Genomic DNA, 23276 nt, shown 5'->3' on the forward strand with positions numbered 1-23276 from the left:
TCTCCAAAGACAAAAATACACAAAAATGCACAAACACAAGTGCATATCGCGTGATGAGCGAACTCTGAACAAACTAACAGCGGGAGGTGCACGGAACAGATCGAACCAAAACCGAAAGTTGTGGTAACGTCATGACATTTTGCGATGTACGTCAGCGAAGCTCGTGCACATGTGGTCTGTCTTGCTAAAAACAATGGCTGACGAACATGGTTTCGAAATCTGGAACTGTTTTTTTGTTTTCTCCGATCTGTGACTGAGTGACGTGATATAGAACCACGCGTTCGTTTGAATCAATTACTCTCCTCAGGCAGTGAAGTCTCCTAAATTACTCAACACTGTGGACAGTCCGGAGTGCAGTTATGTCCCGTGAATGAGCGAGTCAAAGTTTTATCGTGAAAACTGACGCTTTTCATGCACCTCCCGCTGTTAGTTTGCCTCTCTCTATGGATTATATTATGAAGCTGTTGAAAACATGCAGAGATTGTACTCTCCAAGGAAAGATCGATGGGACGATCATTTGAAGGTGATTGGGAAAACTTGTCTTGAGACCATTTAGGGTTGAAAACTCTACAGCGAATTACTGATATAACGAACTAAAATGTATCTCCCTTGAGATTCGTTGTACCCGGACTCCACTGTATGTTCATTCATCTTGATTTGAATTTCATTTATTTCTCCTTTCACATTTCTTTGTCTGTCCTTCTCACCCCTCTTCCTGCCTTCAAAACCTCTAGCTTCTTCTTCTGCGTTCATGGGCTGAAACTCCCACGTACACTCGTGTTTTTGCACGAGTGGAATTTTACGTGTATGACCGTTTTTACCCCGCCATTTAGGCAGCCATACGCCGCTTTCGGAGGAAGCATGCTGTGTATTTTCGTGTTTCTATAACCCACCGAACTCTGACATGGATTACAGGATCTTTTTCGTGCGCACTTGGTCTTGTGCTTGCGTGTACACACGAAGGGGGATAAGCCACTAGCAGGTCTGCACATAAGTTGACCTGGGAGATCGGAAAAATCTCCACACTTTACCCACCAGGCGGCCGCGGCCGGGATTCGAACCCTCGACCTTCCGCTTTGGAGGCCGACGTCTTACCACCACGCCACAGCGCCAAAACCTCTAGCATATTGCGTTCATCTCTACAATGACACGAAGGACCTGGGTACCTTCCTTGGAAGCCTTTTTCAAATTAACTGAGCTATTAGTATTACTATTAGTACTTCTGTCACTTTTTTCATCTTGACAATGACCTGGTTACCACCAATTTCTTGTATACTGTTCAAAAAAAGAAACGCATAGTTGCTACTTGCCAAATTTGTTTTATTTTTCGAAAAAATTAACAGAAAATCCAATATTTAGATTATTTGTTTGAAATTTGGTATGGACACAGTTGAATGCACACACAGTTCATTTGCATCTTCAAATCAATCAGTCAATCAATACGATTGGGTGCCGAGGCTGTCAAGTCAGTAGGGGGTGTGACTGCCTTGAGCAGCAACAACTGCCCGGCACCTTCTGGGCATGGACTGGATCAGATGCCGGATATCTTGCTGTGGGATGGTGTCCCACTCCTCCTGAAGTGCCTGCAATAGATCGCGGTGATTTGCCGGCGCTTCTTCTCGCCTGCGCACACGTCTGTCCAATTCATCCCAGAGGTGTTCTATCGGGTTCATGTCTGGCGACATGGATGGCCAGGGAAGCACCTGGACATGGTGGTCGGTGAGGAACTGGGTGGTGAATCGTGCTGTGTGCGGGCGAGCGTTGTCCTGCTGGAATATGGCATCCTGGTCAGCCAGAAGAGGAAGGGCGTGTGGGCGCAGAATTTCCTCCACGTATCGCTGGGCAGTTATGCGCCCTTGGACGTGCACCAGGGTGCTCCTTCCAGCGGTATTGATCGCCCCCCACACCATGACGCCTCCACCATCATGAACGGGTGCCTCATCCACACAGTTGGGCGCGTAACGTTCGTTTACTCTCCGGTAGACCCTCCTCCGACCATCATGTCGCTGGAGCAGGAAGTAGGACTCGTCGCTGAACCACACGTGTCTCCAGTGATCCCGGACGGTCCAGCGAAGGTGCTGGTTGCCCCACTGCACTCGGTTCTGACGATGGCGGCGGGTGAGGACAGCTCCTCTGTGAGGTCTGCGAGCTCTCAAACCTGCTTCATGCAGGCGGTTCCGCACGGTCTGGTCTGATAATCGGTGTGGCCCGGGGAGAGCCTGGCCAGAAGATAAGGCCGACAGGAAACGATTCTGGAGGTGGCGGAGCCGTATGAAGCGGTCGTGAGCAGCAGTTGTCGCCCTTGGTCTTCCCGCTCGTGGCAAGTCAGCAACGGAGCCAGTGGCTTGAAACCTGACCCACAGTCTACTGATGGTGCTCTGGGACACGTGGAAGTGCCTGGCGATTTCACTTTGACTTTGGCCTGCTTGTAAACGACCCAATGCAATTTGGCGGTCTTCTCTGCTCAATCGGGCCATCTTTCGTCGCTGAATTGTCGTCTGATTTCTTTGTGGCGAACAATCCGCTTTTATGGGTTTTGGAAGACATGGTGAGAGCTCAATATTCCCCGAGTTTCACGAGATTACACTGAAGCATGACGAGTGGTCATGCCAAATGAGCAATTTTGACATTGTAGCCACTGATAACGCATGCGTCACGTGCAGAGCTCACTTGTGGCAATGGACGAAAGGTCGACGACCAGATAAACATTTTCTGCAGTTTGGTGGATATCCTTGTAGCCATATAACTAAATTAACCAAATATTACAAGCTATGCGTTTCTTTTTTTGAACAGTATATAACAGATTGACTGAGCTATAAGTACTTTGGTGACTTTTTTTTCCCATCTCTATAAGTATAATGACATGTAGAATCTGGTCCTATGCATTTTGGATGATTAAACTTATATTCCAATCTCTGTGTGTTTCAGTGCACTTTGTTGGGCCACTGGCAAACCCAAACATGGCTGTGCAGACGAGATATGTGCCCAAAGATGTCAAAGGTATTGTGTCTATAGATGCATCTTATCTGATCACATTGAGAGTTTAATGTAAAGAAACTGATGTCTTGGAGTGCCTGAGGCATCAATTAGTTTGAATGAATTGAGAATTTCGAGTTAAAATGTTAAATGTTGCTGCAACTTTGCTTTTAACCTGATAGATGAAAGCACTGAAAACTGGTGTCTTGAAGTGCCTGGGGCCTCAGTTAGTTTGAATGAATTGAGGACTTGGACAAATTGGAGTTAAAATATTGCTGCACTTTGCTTTAAACCTGATTGATAAAAGGCAACAGCAACACACATAAACAAAAACCATCAAACAAGAAATATCTGAAATATGAAGTAGTTGTTGCAGTTGACTCTGTGATTTCAGATCCTATGGCAGTTCACGGTAGCTGCGGCCTCCACAACCTTGGAAACACGTGCTTCATGAACGCCGGCATCCAGTGCCTGGCCAGCTGCTCCCCGCTGCTGAAGCACCTGTTTGAGCGGTTCAAGCTGACCGAGTCTCTCCGCGGTACGCTGACCGGCGCCTTCTACCTGCTGCTGTGCAAGATCTGGAGTGGCAAGTACAGCGTGGTGCAGCCGGTACACTTCAAGGAGCTGCTCGGGCTCTACCACCCCCAGTTTCAAGATTACAGACAGGTAAGGCCAAGGAAAAATGTATGTTTCCGATTCCCTTACTGATCCTTTTTTTTTCTTCTGACCCTATTTTATTTTACCTTTTAACCTTCGCCGGCACTCGTGGGTCCGTGCGGACCCAGAAGGGTATTTGATTGCAAATATCTCTTAAACGAGTTGGAATTTTTTAATGAGCTTTTAGAAATGCCTCAAGACACCTTAAAAAGCTATCATCTCCTAAAAGCTCATCAAATTTCAGTGATAATTAATTAATTAATGGATGGTCAAATTTAGACTACACACGGAAGCATTCGTGGGGACGTGCGGACCCATACTTCTCAAAGAAGGAAAAGCGTGTATTAACCCTTCCGAGGCACTCGTGGGGCCGTGCAGACCCATACTTCTCAAAGAAGGAAAAGCGTGTATACCCTTCCGAGGCACTCGTGGGGCCGTGCGGACCCATACTTCTCAAAGAAGGAAAATTGTGCAAACCCTTCCGTGGCACTCGTGAGGCCATGCAGACCCATAATATTTTAATTGTTCCAAATACCGTGTGTAGTCTAAATTTGACCATTAATTAATTAATTAATTATCACTGAAATTTAATGAGCTTTTAGGAGATGATAGCTTTTTAGGTGTCTGAGGCATTTCTAAAAGCTCATTAAAAAATTCCAACTCGTTTAAGAGATATTTGCAATCAAACACCCTTCTGGGTCCGCACGGACCCACGAGTGCCACGGAAGGATATGCATATTTTTCTTTCTTTGAAAAGCATGGGTCTGCACGGCCCCATGAATGCGTCCGTGTGTAGTCGATAACGAGTGCCGGCGAAGGTTAAAAGGAAAAAAAAAATAATTAGAAAATGACAAAACTAAAGTTTGCATACTTTAGAAGGTCTTTTGTGTGTGAGGCCTAAGATGGTGGTGGGGATGGCTTATGAGTGTAAAATCATTAAGCATCTAAATCGTGATTAAGTTGTGTGCACAGAAGTGCTGTTACGATAGAGCATGTTGAATATCTCTAGAAAAACTTGCAAGACAATGCAAAGATACGTTTTTGGGCAGTCTTGGCATAGATGGTAATGGCCGTCGTGGCCAGCGGACAGAGTAGCTGTGATCAAAAAGGCAGATGGTAATGGCAGTCGTGGCCAGCGGACAGAGTAGCTGTGATCAAAATGGTAATGGCTGTCGTGGCCAGCGGACAGAGTAGCTGTGATCAAAATGGTAATGGCCGTCGTGGTCAGCGGACAGAGTAGCTGTGATCAAAAAGGCCAGAAAGGTTAGTTATTGGAACATCTAATTTTTGATGAAACAAGACACAAATTCAACTTTTTTTTCTTTCTGGAATTTGGAACGTTAGCAGTCTTTCTGTTTTTCGATGTCTGTTTAGAGTACAGTAAAACCTGTCTCTAACGGACACCCTTGGGGAATGGTAATAGTGTCCCTATTAGACAGGTGTCCCTTCTTCACAGGTGGAGGGGCCGGGGCAATATTTTACAAAGAGCACGTAAAATGAACAAGACACTTTTTGTCAGTCCTGTAGTATGTATTTATTGGATTGAACATGAGACTCACTGAAAATGTGAGTAAACAAATGATACATGTAGCAAACAACAACAACAACAACATCCCCCCCCCCCCCCCCCCCCCCCCACCTTCCCCGTTCCCTACACACACTGTGCATTCAAACTTACGCAAGTCGGACGTCACAAAGCTAAAAATAGCTGACTCTTCATCAGTCATTCAACGGGAAATTCCGCAGTGTGTCTCGACCAAATTGGGTCAGCTCTTGTTTCATTGCAGTACAAAACCACTCCCATACCACGTTGTTCAGGTCTTCATATTGCGTTTTCCGACGTTTCACAGTTTTTTGGTCGATTCGCGCACCTGACTCCCACTCCTTCATCACGTCTTCTTTTTCCGATTTGATCCTCGCGATCTGTGTTTTACCACATCCCATCTCCTTCGCCACATCTCGGCATGATTGGCCGCTATCTAGTTTTTTCAAGGCAGCGACACGCTGCTCTAAAGTCAACGCTTTTCTTTTTCCTGCTGGAGATTCCATTTTCAAACACAGTAGTCTACTGTTGCTTTTGGTTGTGACTGTATCCACAATGCGGAAAAGCGAAAGTGAGTGAGCGAAAGTGGGTCTCCATCTAAACAAGCCACTGATTGGTCAGAAAAGGGACAGGACAACCAATCAACAGCCATTTGTGCTACGGCTACGGCTGCCGAGCACTGACTGCATAACAGTCGAGTTTTCGAAGTTGCGTTTTTATGTACGTTGTGTCCGTTTGTGACAGTGTTTACACTTCCTACGGTCCGAAAAATCGTGTCCGCGTCCGTAAGTGGCAGGTGTCCGCCCGTTAAAGGTTAGTTATTGTTGAAATCGTGTTCGTGCCATGATAAACTGTCCGTATGTAGCAGGTGGCCGTTACAACAAGGGTCCGCTAGACTCAGGTTTTACTGTAGCTGTTAGATTTGAATTTTCATTGTTTCAGCATGACTGCCAGGAGTTCCTCGCTCTGTTGCTGGACACGCTTCATGAACAGCTCAACCAGACTGACACCAACTCCTCCCTCACCACCAGCTCCACCCAACTTCCCACTCCCTCCATTGATGCTCAAGGTCAAGGTCACCTCAACAACGAAGACCTTGCCGACCCTCCTGTCAAGGGCGACCCTCTGGAAAGCCTGGAGTCTGCTCCAGCTGATACTGGCTCCAAGCTCCTGTGCCCAGAATCACTGTCCAGTGAAGAAGAACCGGGTGGAAACGCAGGAGAACCTTCACCACGGTCAAGTCAAGGTCAAACTTCGATGGCTCCAGAGGCAGGTCAGGTCAGGTCCTCTCTGAAGCGAGCGTCCTCATCACCCGCTGAAGCTGTGATGGCGGCTCTCGTTTCTGAAGACAGTAACCATTCAACCGTATCCGCTCACAGCACGGACTCCGAGCAGAGCAGCTCGTTCAAGAAACTGAAGATTGAGTCGGAAGGCAGCAGCCCAGGGTCTGGCTTGAGCTCGGTTTCCGAGTCGTGCGATCCCGACAGTTTTGCTGCTGATTCCCACTCTCTGCAAGCCTCTGCTGCTTCCTCTAATGTTGCAGCCAGAGGGAAAGCGGGCGCAGACGATAATAACTCGGCAGACCCAGCGGCAGGCTCCATGGAGATGTCGCCCCCCACCAACTCCAGTATACCCCAGAGAAGATGTATTAGGTTAGACATTCCAACTCAGGGTGCTTCTACGTCGTCTACCACTGAAACTTTTGTCCGACCACTCAGGGAAAGTGTGGATGATGCCGACACAGGAAAGACTGTGCATCGTGGTGTTGGTTCCAAAAAGTTCAACAACACGGAATCGCCCCTGTATGTCGGGGGTTCTTTGGAAACCGCGACAACCTCCACCCCATCGACAACTCTTCAAAATGATCTCCCACCTTCAGCCTCTTCCCCTCAGGACTCGTCGCAACGAAACCCGCTGCACTTCTACTGCAAGGAAACGAAAACGCTCAACACCAATGTACTGGTGTCCAGCTATGCTCAAGGCGATGTTGCTATGGACTCTGAGAAGTTCGCAAAGGTATGTTTTTGTGTTCAGGTTTTCTTTCGATTTACGTTAGGCCAAAAAAAAAAAAGGTCTGTTTACGTTCGCGCGACCCTAGACTTTTTTTTGGCATTTGGGGAAAGAAAAAAAAAAAAAAATTTTTTTTGGCAAAATAACGTAAAAATATGGTTTTTTGAAAAAAAAAAAGAATAAAAAATCCCGACCTACCGACCCTATTTTTTTGGCCTATGTTACCGTAAACAGACCTTTTTTTTGGGGGCCTATGTTTTAGTGACTGTGTGTTGTCAAGGCCAAAAGTATATACCGGAAAGTAGCTTGTACCTTCTGCACCAATTTTGCCCCAAAATAGGTGGTGGGCATTTTCTACTCCTAGGTACTGTATCCTGTGCATGATATCTGATACGTTCCTCGTTTGAAATAGCGATAGTTAGTTGCTTGGTACAAAATTGTTAATGGGACTTGTTTCTGTGGAAAAAATATCAACCCTCTATGTTTCTTTGTCTTTGACACACTCGTTTGTGTGTGTGCAAGTGCCTTGTCGACATGTCAGAATGTAACCTAAAAAACAAATCATGAAAGAAATCCTATTGCTTTATGGTTTTAACTTTTATAACAAATGCTCATAGCTCAAATGAAAACTGAAAAGGATAACTCAAGGTCTGCTAGTGCTAGGGACAATTGAACCCCCCCTTTTTTAGACCTTCAAAAATCCGCAAAAATCCGACCTGTCTTTAAAAGGAGGGAGTCTTGAAATGGAGGTTCATTTTCAGAGCTTATGAACAGAATATTGGAAAAAGATAGGTCTTAAAAAGGAGGAAGTCTTAAATTAGGGGTCTTAAAACGAAGGTTCCACTATCGAACAGGCGTTAGGCCTAAAAAAAAAATAGGTGTGGTTACGGTAACCCGACCTACCCTATTTTTAGGGGCCGACCCTATAACTTTTTATTACATTTGATTTGCAAAAAAACCAAAAAACACACACAAGAAAACGAGTGCAGAAAACACAATGAAAGCGAAAGCGCCCGAGTCGCACACTTATTTCCCTGTCAAGTAGGTTTAATTTGTACACATTAGAAAAAAAAGTTTAAAAAAAAAAAGTGATTGCCTACCTTCCTACCCTATTTTTTTTGGCTATGTTACCGTAACCACACCTATTTTTTTTTGGCCTTAGTGAACAAACAAACATCACAAACAAGCACAGACTGTAATTAGTTCATTTCCATTTCCATTGATTCAAGCCATCCAGTTCAAGGGACAATCTCTTGCAATGCATAATGTAATCATAAATCAAGCACAAGTCTTTTCACAAGCAAAGCCAACCTCCTCATCCTCATAAGAACACCCAAAATGTCAATCCTCTTTTGTAATGCGGTCCATATGATATAGGCGCTGGGAGTATTAATCACAGGCATTCTTTTATAACAGCATCTTGTCAGTATACGCTCAGATGAATTGTCTGTAAGGCCAAAAAGAACAAGAAATTCCTCCGATAGGAAAAACACCCCCTATAAAGGGAAATAACCTTCTCAGTTGGTGGCAGTGAGAATGGTTATTTCCCTTTGACCAACGGGGGTGTGCCTCTATAAGTCGTTGTATAATTTTAATCCACCAATAACTCCCTAACCGTGTGTTTGACTGGTCCCAATTTTTGTAAGGACCGTCTCAGGAATGTATAGAACCTGTTCACCAAGTTTGGTGACGATCGGTCCGTTCATTCTTGAGATCTATATGCGAACACAAACAAACGCACAAACAAACACATCGAGTGAAACCTATACACACCCCTATACCGGGGGTGTAAAAATATGTCTGTTTCCGCTAACATCGCCGAAAAAAATAGGGTCGGTCGGTCTATTTTTTTTAAATTTTTTTTTACCTTTTTCTTACGTTTTGTTAACGTCTTTTTACGTTGTTTTTTTCGTTTTTCGGCGTCATTGGCCGCCATGTTTTTTTTGCGTGACGACGGAAACGGGAGGTAAGTCTTTTCGATTGTGAAGTCTCATCGACCGAATACCTCCCTTTTTTTGGGGGGGGGTGCGAAAAGCGAAAAAAACCTTTAGGGTCGGCGCTTAAAAATGGGGTCGGAAACGGACATATTTTTCTTTTTGGCCTAATGTGTGGGGAGTGGGTGGTTACAGTGGAACCCCCCTTTTAAGACTTCCCCCTTTTTAAGACCTTGATTTTTCAGATGTTCTGTTCACAAACCTCGTGTACACTACATTGGGGTGTGCACGTTAAAGATCCCACGATTGACAAAAGGGTCTTTCCTGGCAAAATTGTATAGGCATAGATAAAAATGTCCACCAAAATAAATACCCGTGTGACTTGGAATAATAGGCCGTGAAAAGTAGGATATGCGCCGAAATGGCTGCGATCTGCTGGCCGATGTGAATGCGTGATGTATTGTGGAAAAAAAAATCCATCTCAAACGGCATAAATAAATCCCTGCGCCTTGAATATGTACGCGATATAAATTGCATAAAAAAAAATCCCTGCGCTTAGAACTGTACCCACGGAATACGCGCGATATAAGCCTCATATTGATTGATATTGATTGAAACCTCTGTAAATTTACCTTCATTTTAAGACTCCCCCCTGATTAATTAAGACCCGATTTCCCCGCATTTTTAGAGGTCTCAAAAGGGAGGTTCTACTGTACCAGGGACTGTGCGCTATGCACAGCTTTTGGTCCAAAGGGGGGTGTGTGTGTGTTAACGTAATACTGGGCGTTTACAAGGTAGTAGTGGAGTAGTACTAGTAGTATCATTTGCTTCTCATTACATTTAGTCAAGTTTTGACTAAATGTTTTAACATAGACGGCGAATCGTGACGAGGGTCGTGGTGTGTAAGTGGGTGTGTGTGTGTGCGTGCGTGTGTGTACAGCGATTCAGAGAAAACTTTATGAAACTTTACATGAGAGTTCCTGAGTATAATATCCCCACACGTTTTTTTCATTTTTTTGATAAATGTCTTTGACTTTGACGTCATATCCGGCTTTTTGTGAAAGTTGAGGCAGCACTGTCACGCTCTCATTTTTCAACCAAATTGGTTGAAATTTTGGTCAAGTAATCTTCGACGAAGCCCGAACTTTGGTATTGCATTTCAGTTTGGAGGCTTGACAATTAATTACTGAGTTTGCTCATTTAAGTTGTCATTAAAATCGATTTTTCGCAAACAGATTAAAAATTGATTGCGTTGTATTCCTCATCTTCTCCTGAATTCAAATATATCTAGATATGTCATGTTTACTCTAAAAATGTGCTCAGAATGACAGAAAATAGGTTTAAGTAGAACCGGCACGGTTGGCCTAGTGGTAAGGCGTCCTCCCCGTGATAGGGAGGTTGTGGGTTCGAACCCCGGCCGGGTCATACCTAAGACTTTAAAATTGGCAATCTAGTGGCTGCTCCGCCTGGCGTCTGGCATTTTGGGGTTAGTGCTAGGACTGGTTGGTCCGGTGTCAGAATAATGTGACTGGGTGAGACATGAAGCCTGTGCTGCGACATCTGTCTTGTGTGTGGCGCACGTTATATGTCAAAGCAGCACCGCCCTGATATGGCCCTTCGTGGTCGGCTGGGCGTTAAGCAAAACAAACAAACAAACAAAGGTTTAAGTAGGCCTAAGTACTACGTTTGCACGCTACGCAGAGACAAGTGCATAGCTGCCAACCCTCCCAAGAAAACCGGGAAATTCCCGATTTTATGTCCAGTCCCGGATTTTCCCGAATAGTGCAAAAGTTTCCCGATTAATTTTTTTCGAGTATAGTTATATAATGACTGGAGTGTATTTTCAAGCGCCTGTACTCGGCGTAGTTTCACTTCTGAACTCTCGTTTAGCGCGAGGCTTCGTCACACAAACGCTGTGATCAAAATCGAAACTAAACGAGAATAGGCGAGATTTGTGGCTAGCGCATGCGCTTCAGTCGAATGTGGATGAGAAGCAGAAGAAGAAGCAGCAGCAGACGACCACAAAATGAAGAAAACAACGGTCCAGCGGCCGAAAGTCAGCCCGAAAGTTCTTGTAAAATTTCAAAAGAGTTACAAACAAGAGTATGACTTCATCTCCGAATCGACAAGACGCGGCATACATTTCGCGTTTTGCACCAAGTGCCGCGAAGATATCAGCATCGGACATGGAGGCCGGGGGGATATTGAAGCTCGTTCAAGAACAGTGACAATGAACAGCAAAACATGAACGGAACCGGGGGACAGTCGTCGAGAAGACGAGAAAGATTACCCAACTGTTCGCTTCAGACGTCGATGTTCGAACTATGAGCGCTGATCCATGCCAGTTATGCTGTTGTGAACTGTGATGGCAACAGCAATCTCTTTCAGTTTCATACCCCTGGAAGGTGTAGTGTGTTGTGACTTTTGGATTGTGAAATAAACTCAAGGAAGTAACAAACATGAACTATGATTTTGGTGCTGTTGTGAACTGTGATAGCAAAAGATATCTTCCCCCACACAATTGGAAGATGTGAGTGTCAAGAAGTATGAAATACTGTAGAAGGAAGCTTGACGTGCATTGGTAAGTCACTACATCTACTCTCTCTCCAGCTCATTCTTCCTTTTTTGTGACAAAATTTGCTGCCAGAAACTGGCAATTATTATCTTCAGAATGCACCAGATTGCACCATTTTGCATCCTTTTTGACTCACATGCGAAGCAAAAGTGAGTCTATGTACTCACCCGAGTCGTCCGTCCGTCCGTCCGGACGTCCGTCCGTCCGTCCGGAAAACTTTAACGTTGGATATTTCTTGGACACTATTCAGTCTATCAGTACCAAATTTGGCAAGATGGTGTATGATGACAAGGCCCCAAAAAATAGCAACTTGACCTTGCTTCAAGGTCAAGGTCGCAGGGGCCATAAATGTTGCCTAAAAAACAGCTATTTTTCACATTTTTCACATTTTCTCTAAAGTTTTTGAGATTCAATACCTCACCTATATATGATATATAGGGCAAAGTAAGCCCCATCTTTTGATACCAGTTTGGTTTACCTTGCTTCAAGGTCAAGGTCACAGGAGCTCTTCAAAGTTGGATTGTATACATATTTTGAAGTGACCTTGACCCTGAACTATGGAAGATAACTGTTTCAAACTTAAAAATTATGTGGGGCACATGTTATGCTTTCATCATGAAACACATTTGGTCACATATGATCAAGGTCAAGGTCACTTTGACCCTTATGAAATGTGACCAAAATAAGGTAGTGAACCACTAAAAGTGACCATATCTCATGGTAGAAAGAGCCAATAAGCACCATTGTACTTCCTATGTCTTGAATTAACAGCTTTGTGTTGCATGACCTTGGATGACCTTGACCTTGGGTTGGGTCAAGGTCACATGTATTTTGGTAGGAAAAATGTGTAAAGCATGTGAGTCGTATGGGCTTTGCCCTTCTTGTTTTCAAAAAATTTCCGGGGGTGCATGCCCCCGGACCCCCCTAGCATTCGGCGCTTTGCGCCGTTGGCTCGGCGCTTTGCGCCGAGACGCTCATTCCTCCCTAATTTTATCTGGGAAAAGTTGGCAGCTATGCAAGTGTGACCCGTGTGTGGTTAATCGAGACTATCTGAAATATAGTCTCGGCGACGACTGTTTGTTGGTGTTAATCAGGTACTTTGATGCTGACAGCTTGACTTAATGTTGTTTTTGCGCGTTTCCCCTCCATTTTTTTTTCAAACCTTGTTCGTTCCGTGTTGCGTCTGCTTTTTGTTGTCTTTTGTGTTCTTGTTTTTCCTGATGAAGCTTCCAGAAGCGAAAATTAGTTATCGTCTTGTGTCGTCTTTGTATCGGTAAGTACAGTAATCCTTTGTTTTTTTAACTTTAAATGTTGTTATAACTCTTCACGGGATTTCTTTTAATGTTTTAGATGGACAACCGCAGCCAAATACCTGTGTCGAAAGAGGTCAACTTGCTCCAGGAAGCTCTTCATAGCCTGGAGGAAGACAAGGTGAGGAAAAACAAGGAATTGCTATGGTAGGCCAATTGCTGGATGCCAGAAGAAACATAATGGTGAACCGGCCCCCGTAGCGCAGTGGTTAGCTCATCGGGCTGTGGGCCGGGAGGTCGTGGGTTTGAATCCCATCAGGGTCATGTGGTTTTTTTTTTTCGCCGGCGATCCGATCCGTATTTCTCCTAACACAGTGACCGGACATCGCTGAGTCTTTGTTTCACTGGGCGCGCGAATTATCGGACTACAGCTTGGCATTTGTTACATTGTTTAATGTGCAAATTTGTGTGTTTGAGATACCAGGATAGGCCTCCTTTTATCCTTAAAAGCCTGATTTTTCATTTTCTTCCGGGGGGCAAAGCCCCCCTGGGCCCCCTAGCGAGGTGTTGCCACTGCACCCCACCAGGGCCTGGGCGGCCCCTGGACCCCGACCTCATTTTCCTTATTTTCAATTCTGATCAGTTTCACCCATGAATGTGTCTGCTGGCCTGGTTGGGTTGGTGGCAGTACTTCACTCCTTCTGAAAGAGGGAGGTGGCTGGGAGGGCAGTAGGAAAAATGAATGTGACCTATCCATTTTGAGGTTGCCAGCTGGGCAGGTAGAGCGGGAATTTGAACTTGGCCGACATGATTTCCACCGTACCCGTGGGCGGGGCTGGCGGGTGTTATGGTTCACGCCCCTGAATGGTATTTTGCTCTTTTTTACATGAATAAACTGCTTCACCCCATCTCAGGTGGAGAAAGCGCTGATAGGCAAGACCCTTGGGAGCAACAGCGGCAGCAGCAACATCAGCAACCCATTGATCGCCGACGACAAACTGAGCAGCGCCAGCAATCTGGTGAAGTCTGTCAAGACGCGCAACCACAGCAGCATTCTCCGCAAGCCTGCAGCCGATCCGAACCTCCTCAACAACAGTTATGACTACGAGGATGAGGTGTTGGTGGGGTACAGTGGCCTGGTGGGTACCTCCCTGCAGAAAGGATCCGAACCAGGTATGTCATTTTGTTTGGCTGGTGTTTGTGTTAACCCATTACCCCACGTGTCTCCTCAAGCTGCCTGATGAAATACAGAGTTCTAGAGGATCAGATGTGTAGCAAGGACCTGTACATGTACGTGTAGATATTGCGTCACCCGTAACTCACTTGTTTTCTCCAATGTTCCAAATCATACGTTGTTTTGCTCCCACCAAGACTACAGATCTTGGCAAACGCGTGACGTAAACACTAGATTTGATGACGTTACCCGTACATGTTCCCGTACACGTGCTGAAAAGTGCCACATCTAGATCTTGCTAAGGCCCCCCCCAAAAAATAGGTCTGTTTACGATAACCCGACCGACCCTATTTTTTTCGCGCGACCCTAGACTTTTTTTTGGCATTTGGGGAAAAAAAAAAAAAAATCTTTTTGTTTTTTTGGCAAAATAACGTAAAAATATGGGTTTTTTGGGGAAAAAAAAAAAAATCCCGACCTACCGACCCTATTTTTTGGGCCTATGTTACCGTAAACAGACCTATTTTTTTTTTGGCCTAATGTAAAGTGGAATTCACCATGCTGTATCAATTTGTTCCCTTTGTAGTAAAGTAGCCATCACGTTTGTGAAGTGAGGGTTGGTTGCCTGTTTTAGATCTAGCATCTAAGTAAAACTTTCTTTTACACTTTTGTACATTATGTAGTTAAAGTGTTAAACATTGACTGGATGATTTCTAAACCTGCACATCATGTGCAAAAAAAAGTGTACATCAAAAACAAACCCTGGGGCCCGGTAGCTCAGTTGGTAGAGCACTGGAATTGTGATCACGGGTTCGAATCTGGGCCGGGCCGGGCACGGGTCAACTTTATGTGCAGACTCAGAGACGGTATCCATGTCCCACCCCCGTCACCACTGTGGCACGTTAAAGGCTGACATAGTCCTATTTAATTAGTTTAATTACTTCCAGGGCTTTTCCCATCGTTGCGGGGATGTATGAATTAAGCTTCCTGTAAAGTTTTAGGTTCGAAGTCCTTACCAATTGCGAGAAATAATTAATTCTTTATAATAATTAATTCTTTATTGCTATGTTTAGCAACAGTTCTCCAGGACTTGGGCTATTTTTAGACCGCCAACACAGACAGTACAGCTTCGTCAATCCCCGCGTGAAAGAAATCGCTCACCTTCCACATGCAAAACGTAGTGATATTGACACGCCAGATTAGCGTTGTAGCGTATTGTGCTAAGCAGGAAAGTGCGCTTTTCTGTATTCTTGTTAACTTCGCAATTTCAGGAAAACATCCACTTTCACTTTGAGACTGTTCTGTTTACATTCGACACTTTCAACACCACTTTGCAATACAGTAGAACTCCCCCTTAGCGACCCCCCTGTTTACGACCACCCCCTTTTTACGACCGATTTTGCTACCACGGATGCATTCTACTATATAATGAACCCCCAGTGAACGACTCACCCCAAAACGCGACTTATGACTGAGCTTTTGGGGATGAATTACGACTTTCGCGCATGTGTAGTCGAGCAGACGAAAACAATACATGGCGGCTCTTGCTCCTCGAACTATCGCAAGACGAAAAAACACGCACGATAGAATCCGCAGCGACTTCCTTAGGAGTCGGAAAGACGCAAATCCTGTGTATCGTCAAGAATAATGACCCAAAACGCGACTTACGACCAAGCTTTTTGGGATGATTTACGACTTTTGCGCATATTTCGAGCAGACGAAAACACAACATGGTGGCTCTCGCTCCTCCAACTATCGCGAGAAGAAATAAAAACGAAATCTTGCACGCGCGAGATCCTGATACATCCTGGGTTTTTTCTGCACGCTATCTTGTCACGACGACTGTCTTGTTGACAAACGAAGATTCGCGAAAGAAAAAGAAAAGCGCCGACTCTTGAGTAGAGAGCTAATAAAGTAATCGCTAATCGAGCGAAGTGGCAATCCGCGGCGACTTCCTTGGGAGTCGGGAATACGAAAATCCTGTGTGTCGTGAAGGATAATGACTCGGTGTTATCTAGATGGTGAGAAGGATAGCGAAGCGAAAGTATGCAAAGAGAGGAGCCTGTACGAAGACCTCAACGATCATGGTCAAGTTTAGCGATGCAAGGCGACGAATCATTCATATGAGCGGAAAGATGATTCGGGAGAAAAGTCGTTATGCTTTCTATCGAGTTAGGACATTCGGATTTTACTGGTTGCGCCACAATGTCAAATGTGCTTCGTTCAGCGGGGAGCGAGCATTACGCCATGAGTACATTTTCTTTGAAATTTGAGTTCAAGTTGTTCTGCTGTGATGTGTTTGGGTGTATGTGTGTGTGGGTTTTGATATGACAGTAAACTGCAACTGTGTGTTTGTGTGTAAACATGACAGTACATACACTGCAACCAAGTTCATGACCGACCGGCCAAAAACTCAAACCCCCTTTTAAGACCCCCCCTTTTTGAGTCACTTGAGAAAAAGTGACTCTATGTAATCGGTCAGTGTTAGTCTGTCCGGCCGGCCGGCCGTCCGTAGACACCACCTTAACGTTGGACTTTTCTCGGAAACTATCAAAGCGATCGGGCTCATATTTTGTTTAGTCGTGACCTCCAATGACCTCTACACTTTAACGATGGTTTTGTTGACCTTTGACCTTTTTCAAGGTCACAGGTCAGCGTCAAAGGAAAAATTAGACATTTTATATCTTTGACAAAGTTCATCGGATGTGATTGAAACTTTGTAGGATTATTCTTTACATCAAAGTATTTACATCTGTAGCCTTTTACGAACGTTATCAGAAAAACAAGGGAGATAACTAGCCTTTTCTGTTCGGCAACACACAACTTAACGTTGGGCTTTTCTCGGAAACTATAAAAGTGACCGGGCTCAAATTTTATGTGAACGTGACTCATTGTGTTGTGAATAGCAATTTCTTCCTGTCCATCTGATGCCTCATATAATATTCAGAACTGCGAAAGTGACTCGATCGAGCGTTTGCTCTTCTTGTTACGACCTAATTTTCAAGGTTTTTCCAAAGTCGTAAACAGGGGGTTCTACTGTTCTGAAATAATTTTTTCTGTGTTCGAAAGCTACAGCCAATCGTTATTATATCCCTTAGGTAGAGTTTTATAACATTATTGGCACATGTAAACAATATGAATTAATTAATGAGCGCTACGTATATGGCGGCCTTTAAAGACCTGGGTCATTCTGCAATAAGTGCAGGTGGCTGATTAAACCTACACATGCACACACCTGGGTAGCGCGACTCTGTTGCTGCTAGCTTTCCACTGGGAGGAAGCAACCCAAATTTCGCAGCCATGGGACAGTAAAGTAATGAAAATAAAGAAGGGAAAAAAAAAATCGCAGGGATGGGACAATAAAGTAATGAAAATGAAAAAAAATGAAACCCTGTGTTACAGCCACAGAAGGGCTGGAGTGTGTGAAAGCCGATGCGGTGACAGTGGCAGCAGTGGCAGAGAAGATGGAGCTAGCGTCGGACATGGTCAGCTTGGAGGTAGAGAAGAACGTCCAGATGCAGGCTCTGTCCAAGCTGAAGGCAACGCTGACCAAGGTGAGATTATTACACCCCCGGTATAGGGGTGTGTATAGGATTCGGTCGATGTGTTTGTTTGTTTGTTTGTGTGTTTGTGTGTTTGTGTTCGCATATAGATCTCAAGAATGAACGGACCGATCGTCAACAAACTTGGTGAACAGGTTCTATACATTCCTGAGACGGTCCTTACAAAAATTGGGACCAGTCAAACACACGGTTAGGGAGTTATTGGTGGATTAAGATTCTACAAGGACTTATAGAGGGACATATTAATGGTCAAAGGGAAATAACCTTCTCAGTTGGTGGCAGTGAGAATGGTAAGGACGGGGGTGTTTTTCCTACCTCGGAGGAATTTCTTGTTTTGTTTGTGTTTACTGTGTGGTGTGGCTGTGTGGTGTGGCTGTGTGGTGTGGCTGTGTGGTGTGGCTGAGCTAGAAACGCTCTTGTTGCTGAGGGTTGTTTTCTGTGGCTGTACGGAAAATTGTCAGTTATTTGTTGATCGAACATTATCAGCATGTGTTAAAACTCTGCCCTTTGAGTACTACTCAGACCTGGGAACCCATACGATTTCGCCGTATTTTGTACGCATGATTGTCGAGAATACGCTCAGTACGGTCAGTGGGAAAAAAATACGACGAGAAAAATTCCTAGACTACTTTTCTTCACAGGCCCATCCTGAAGCCGATCCAGTATTTTGGCACATGATTACGTCGCTATATTAGCCTCCGTCGAAAAAAATATAATCGGTTCGTGTCAATCAATCAAAACAACCAGGCAAACGAAAGTACGGTATTTGGCGAAATCGGCTCCGAGAATAAACAAGTGAAACAAAGAAGAAAAGTGAAAAAGTTTGAAGAAAAATATCACACACACACAATTTGTAACCAACACACACATGTAGTCCCGCCCGGAAAAAGCTTTTTTGGGATGATTTACAACTTTTGCGCACATTTCGAGCAGACGAAAACACAACATGGCGGCTCTCGCTCCTCCAACTATCGCGAGACACATAAAAACGAAATCTCACGCGCGCGCGAGATCCTGATACATCCGGTGTTTCTCTGTACGCTTGTCACGACGACTTGTTGACAAACGAAGATTCGCGAAAGAAAGAGAAAAGCGCCGAGTCTTGAGTAGAGAGCTAATAAAGTACCGGTAATCGCTAATCGACCGAAATGAAAATCCGCGGCGACTTCCATTAGGTGAATTACTATTCAAGTTTAGGTAACGTTTTAGCCGCATCTTTTTATAAGCCGCAATGAGATTTTTGACTCACATGCGAAGCAAAAGTGAGTCTATGTACTCACCCGAGTCGTCCGTCCGTCCGTCCGTCTGTCCGTCCGGACGTCCGTCCGTCCGTCCGGAAAACTTTAACGTTGGATATTTCTTGGACACTATTCAGTCTATCAGTACCAAATTTGGCAAGATGGTGTATGATGACAAGGCCCCAAAAAACATACATAGCATCTTGACCTTGCTTCAAGGTCAAGGTCGCAGGGGCCATAAATGTTGCCTAAAAAACAGCTATTTTTCATATTTTTCCCATTTTCTCTGAAGTTTTTGAGATTCAATACCTCACCTGTATATGATATATAGGGCAAAGTAAGCCCCATCTTTTGATACCAGTTTGGTTTACCTTGCTTCAAGGTCAAGGTCACAGGAGCTCTTCAAAGTTGGATTGTATACATATTTTGAAGTGACCTTGACCCTGAACTATGGAAGATAACTGTTTCAAACTTAAAAATGATGTGGGGCACATGTTATGCTTTCATCATGAGACACATTCGGTCACATATGATCAAGGTCAAGGTCACTTTGACCCTTATGAAATGTGACCAAAATAAGGTAGTGAACCACTAAAAGTGACCATATCTCATGGTAGAAAGAGCCAATAAGCACCATTGTACTTCCTATGTGTTGAATTAACAGCTTTGTGTTGCATGACCTTGGATGACCTTGACCTTGGGTCAAGGTCACATGTATTTTGGTAGGAAAAATGTGTAAAGCATGTGAGTCGTATGGGCTTTGCCCTTCTTGTTTTTAAAAAGTCGCGGCTTGTAGTCCCGTCAAATACGGTACAGTTTGTGTCAGTAAAAATTGGAAAAAAACCATTTGTTTTAAATGTATAGGTAAACTTAATTAACGGTGTGACGGACGCGCATGAGGCATGTTTTAATCATGGATGTGCAAACGCTGTGTGGAGTACGTTCATTTTTTTGAAAATACACCAAGTTTGTTTGAGAATACTCAAAGTGCAAAACAGGGGTTCCCAGGTCTGACTACTACAGTGAAACCCCCTTGTAAAACCTAAAAAATCTGAGAAAATCAGGTCTTAACTCATTGTCTCCCAGGTACGGATATATCCGTACCCACTCATATGGCTCTATTTGACCAGGTGTGGATATATCCGCTTAGACTGTTAGCTTCAGTCGCTTCCTGTAGCGTCCATCTTACGCCTACATTCCAGTGTGTTGATGCACAGTTGCTACACAGTTACTACAATTCTGAGTGACCTGCTGCAGCACAGCTAGTCTCGGCTAAAAAAAACTTGGTCAACATAGGTGGGGTAGAAAGTGTTAAATGATGTGCAACTTGTCGACATCTTTTCAGAGTAACATCCGAGAGGACATCTCCGACAAGGCGTCCACGTCAGAAAGCACAGAGACGGAAGAGGGGGAGATGGAGGGGGAGGCAGAGAGCTCCACCTCGGAGGATGAGAAAGACGACGAAGAAGAAGAAGAACCTCCGTCGAGAGGCAGCTTGGTGGGAGATAACCCAGCATCGCCAAACCCAGCGCACTGTTTCACGGCGGCAGATGTGGCGACAGCAAACGCGGCGTGGGATTGCTACAAAGCTCGCAACAACAGTGTGGTGGTGGACACCTTCCAGGGACAGTTCAAGAGCACAGTGAGTGTTTGCATTCAAAAACGAGAGTGTTATGTTATTGGAACGTTTAATTTATGACAAAACGAAACGTTACAATCACTGTATGGTCATTCATGTGTGTATCCAAAAAAAGAATGGTATGTTATTGGAACGCTTAATTTATGACAAAACGAAACATTACGTTGACTGTACTTTGACCCAGCGGTCATTCATGTGTGAGGAAGAGGACACTGTGGCACCCCAACTTTTAACAAAAATCTGAGAAAGTCAGGTCTTTAATATTGAAGGAGTCTTAGGGGCGGGGATGTAGCTCAGTCGGTAGCACGCTGGATTTGTATCCAGTTGGCCGCTTTCAGCGTGAGTTCGTCCCCACGTTCGGCAAGAGATTTATTTCTCAGAGTCAACTTTGTGTGCAGACTCTCCTCGGTGTCCGAACACCCCCGTGTGTACACGCAAGCACAAGACCAAGTGCGCACGAAAAAGATCCTGTAATCCATGTCAGAGTTCGGTGGGTTATGGAAACACGAAAATACCCACCATGCTTCCTCCGAAAACGGCGTATGGCTGCCTAAATGGCGGGGTAAAAAACGGTCATACACGTAAAATTCCACTCGTGCAAAAAACACGAGTGTACGTGGGAGTTTTAGCCCACGAACGCAGAAGAAGAAGAAGAAGGAGTCTTAAAGTTTACAGAGGTCATTCTTGAAGCGGGTATATGGAGAATAAAGAAGTTTAACAGGTGGAAGGAGAATAAGATTTGGCGGTAGCTGGTGGTGTTTTCAGTCTTTTTTGACTCACATGCGAAGCAAAAGTGAGTCTATGTACTCACCCGAGTCGTCCGTCCGTCCGTCCGTCCGGACGTCCGGAAAATTTTAACGTTGGATATTTCTTGGACACTATTCAGTCTATCAGTACCAAATTTGTCAAGATGGTGTATGATGACAAGGCCCCAAAAAACATACATAGCATCTTGACCTTGCTTCAAGGTCAAGGTCGCAGGGGCCATAAATGTTGTCTAAAAAACAGCTATTTTTCACATTTTTCCCATTTTCTCTGAAGTTTTTGAGATTGAATACCTCACCTATATATGATATATAGGGCAAAGTAAGCCCCATCTTTTGATACCAGTTTGGTTTACCTTGCTTCAAAGTCAAGGTCACAGGAGCTCTTCAAAGTTGGATTGTATACAATCAAGTGACCTTGACCCTGAACTATGGAAGATACTGTTTGAAACTTAACAATTTTGTGGTGCACATGTTATGCTTTCATCATGAGACACATTTGGTCACATATGATCAAGGTCAAGGTCACTTTGACCCTTATGAAATGTGACCAAAATAAGGTAGTGAACCACTAAAAGTGACCATATCTCATGGTAGAAAGAGCCAATAAGCACCATTGTACTTCCTATGTCTTGAATTAACAGCTTTGTGTTGCATGACCTTGGATGACCTTGACCTTGGGTCAAGGTCACATGTATTTTGGTAGGAAAAATGTGTAAAGCAGTTCTTAGTGTATGATGTCATTGCTAGGTTTAGTTATTAGGTCATGTCAAGGTCAAGCATGTGAGTCGTATGGGCTTTGCCCTTCTTGTTTGTGTTTTATTTTCTCAGTCAATGAGCGTTGAGCAAGTAACATCTTTGCTTCTTTTTCAGGTGGTGTGCTCAGAGTGTGATCATGTATCTGTGACCTATGAGCCGTTCATGTACCTCTCCTTGCCCATTCCCCACGCCATGGAACGACAGATCTGTAAGTTTATGGTGTACTGAAATAGTGTATTTCTATGACCAATGTAAAATGTGTGTGTGTTTGTGCATGTTTGTGTGTGTGTGTGTGTGTATGTGCGTGCTTTGTATGTTTGTGTGTGTGTAGCTGTGTCTGTGTGTGTTTGTGTGTGTATGTGTATGCATGCTTGCTTGTGTGTTTGTGTGTGTATGCATCTGTGTGTCTGTGTGTGTGTGTGTGTATCTGGGTCTGTGTGTGTGTGTGCGCAAGAACATCTGTGCATGTACATGTCCATGGACTGATCTGTGTGAGAGATAAGGTGTGCAAGTGTACAAGGATCATGCAAATATCTGTACACGGGCAGTCTTACCTTTGAATGTGTTGAGGACATGTTGGTAGCATGTTCTGAAACCATGGCAGTAATATAGCCTCTGCCTGTATAGAAATCTGCATGATCTTTATACACACGCACACACCTTATCTCTCACACAGATTTGTTGATGGGACCATGGACGCATGTGCACATAGTAGTATAGTGGAACCGCCATTCCCTGAAAGCGGTGTACGGCTGCCAACATGGTGGGGTAAAAACGGTCATGCACGTAAAAACACGCTCGTGCAAAAAATCTTCTTCTTTTCTTCTTCTGCGTTCGTGGGCTGAAACTCCCACGTACACTTGTGTTTTTTGCACGAGTGGAATTTTACGTGTATGACCGTTTTTTTACCCCGCCATTTAGGCAGCCATACGCCGTTTTCGGAGGAAACATGCTGGGTATTTTCGTGTTTCTATAACCCACCGAACTCTGACATGGATTACAGGATCTTTTTCGTGCGCACTTGGTCTTGTGCTTGCGTGTACACACGGGGGGTGTTCGGACACCGAGGAGAGTCTGCACACAAAGTTGACTCTGAGAAATAAATCTCTCGCCGAACGTGGGGACGAACTCACGCCGACAACGGCCAACTGGATACAAATCCAGCGCGCTACCGACTGAGCTACATCCCCGCCCAGC

General features: G+C 44.5%; 1 protein-coding gene across 1 annotated transcript in view; it reads left to right on the forward strand.

Annotated features, from left to right (window-relative positions):
* LOC138945927 (uncharacterized) overlaps positions 1–23276 on the forward strand; it is a 42387-nt gene that overhangs the window by 2271 nt on the left and 16840 nt on the right. The window contains exons 3-10 of the mRNA XM_070317445.1: positions 2929–3000; positions 3371–3642; positions 6119–7192; positions 13046–13126; positions 13860–14118; positions 17519–17670; positions 20263–20559; positions 22194–22287. Coding sequence (XP_070173546.1) covers positions 2929–3000; positions 3371–3642; positions 6119–7192; positions 13046–13126; positions 13860–14118; positions 17519–17670; positions 20263–20559; positions 22194–22287 — 2301 coding nt within the window. The remainder of the gene's footprint in view (positions 1–2928; positions 3001–3370; positions 3643–6118; positions 7193–13045; positions 13127–13859; positions 14119–17518; positions 17671–20262; positions 20560–22193; positions 22288–23276) is intronic.

The sequence above is a fragment of the Littorina saxatilis genome, linkage group LG13 (assembly GCF_037325665.1).
Source record: "Littorina saxatilis isolate snail1 linkage group LG13, US_GU_Lsax_2.0, whole genome shotgun sequence".
Classification (NCBI taxonomy): domain Eukaryota; kingdom Metazoa; phylum Mollusca; class Gastropoda; order Littorinimorpha; family Littorinidae; genus Littorina; species Littorina saxatilis.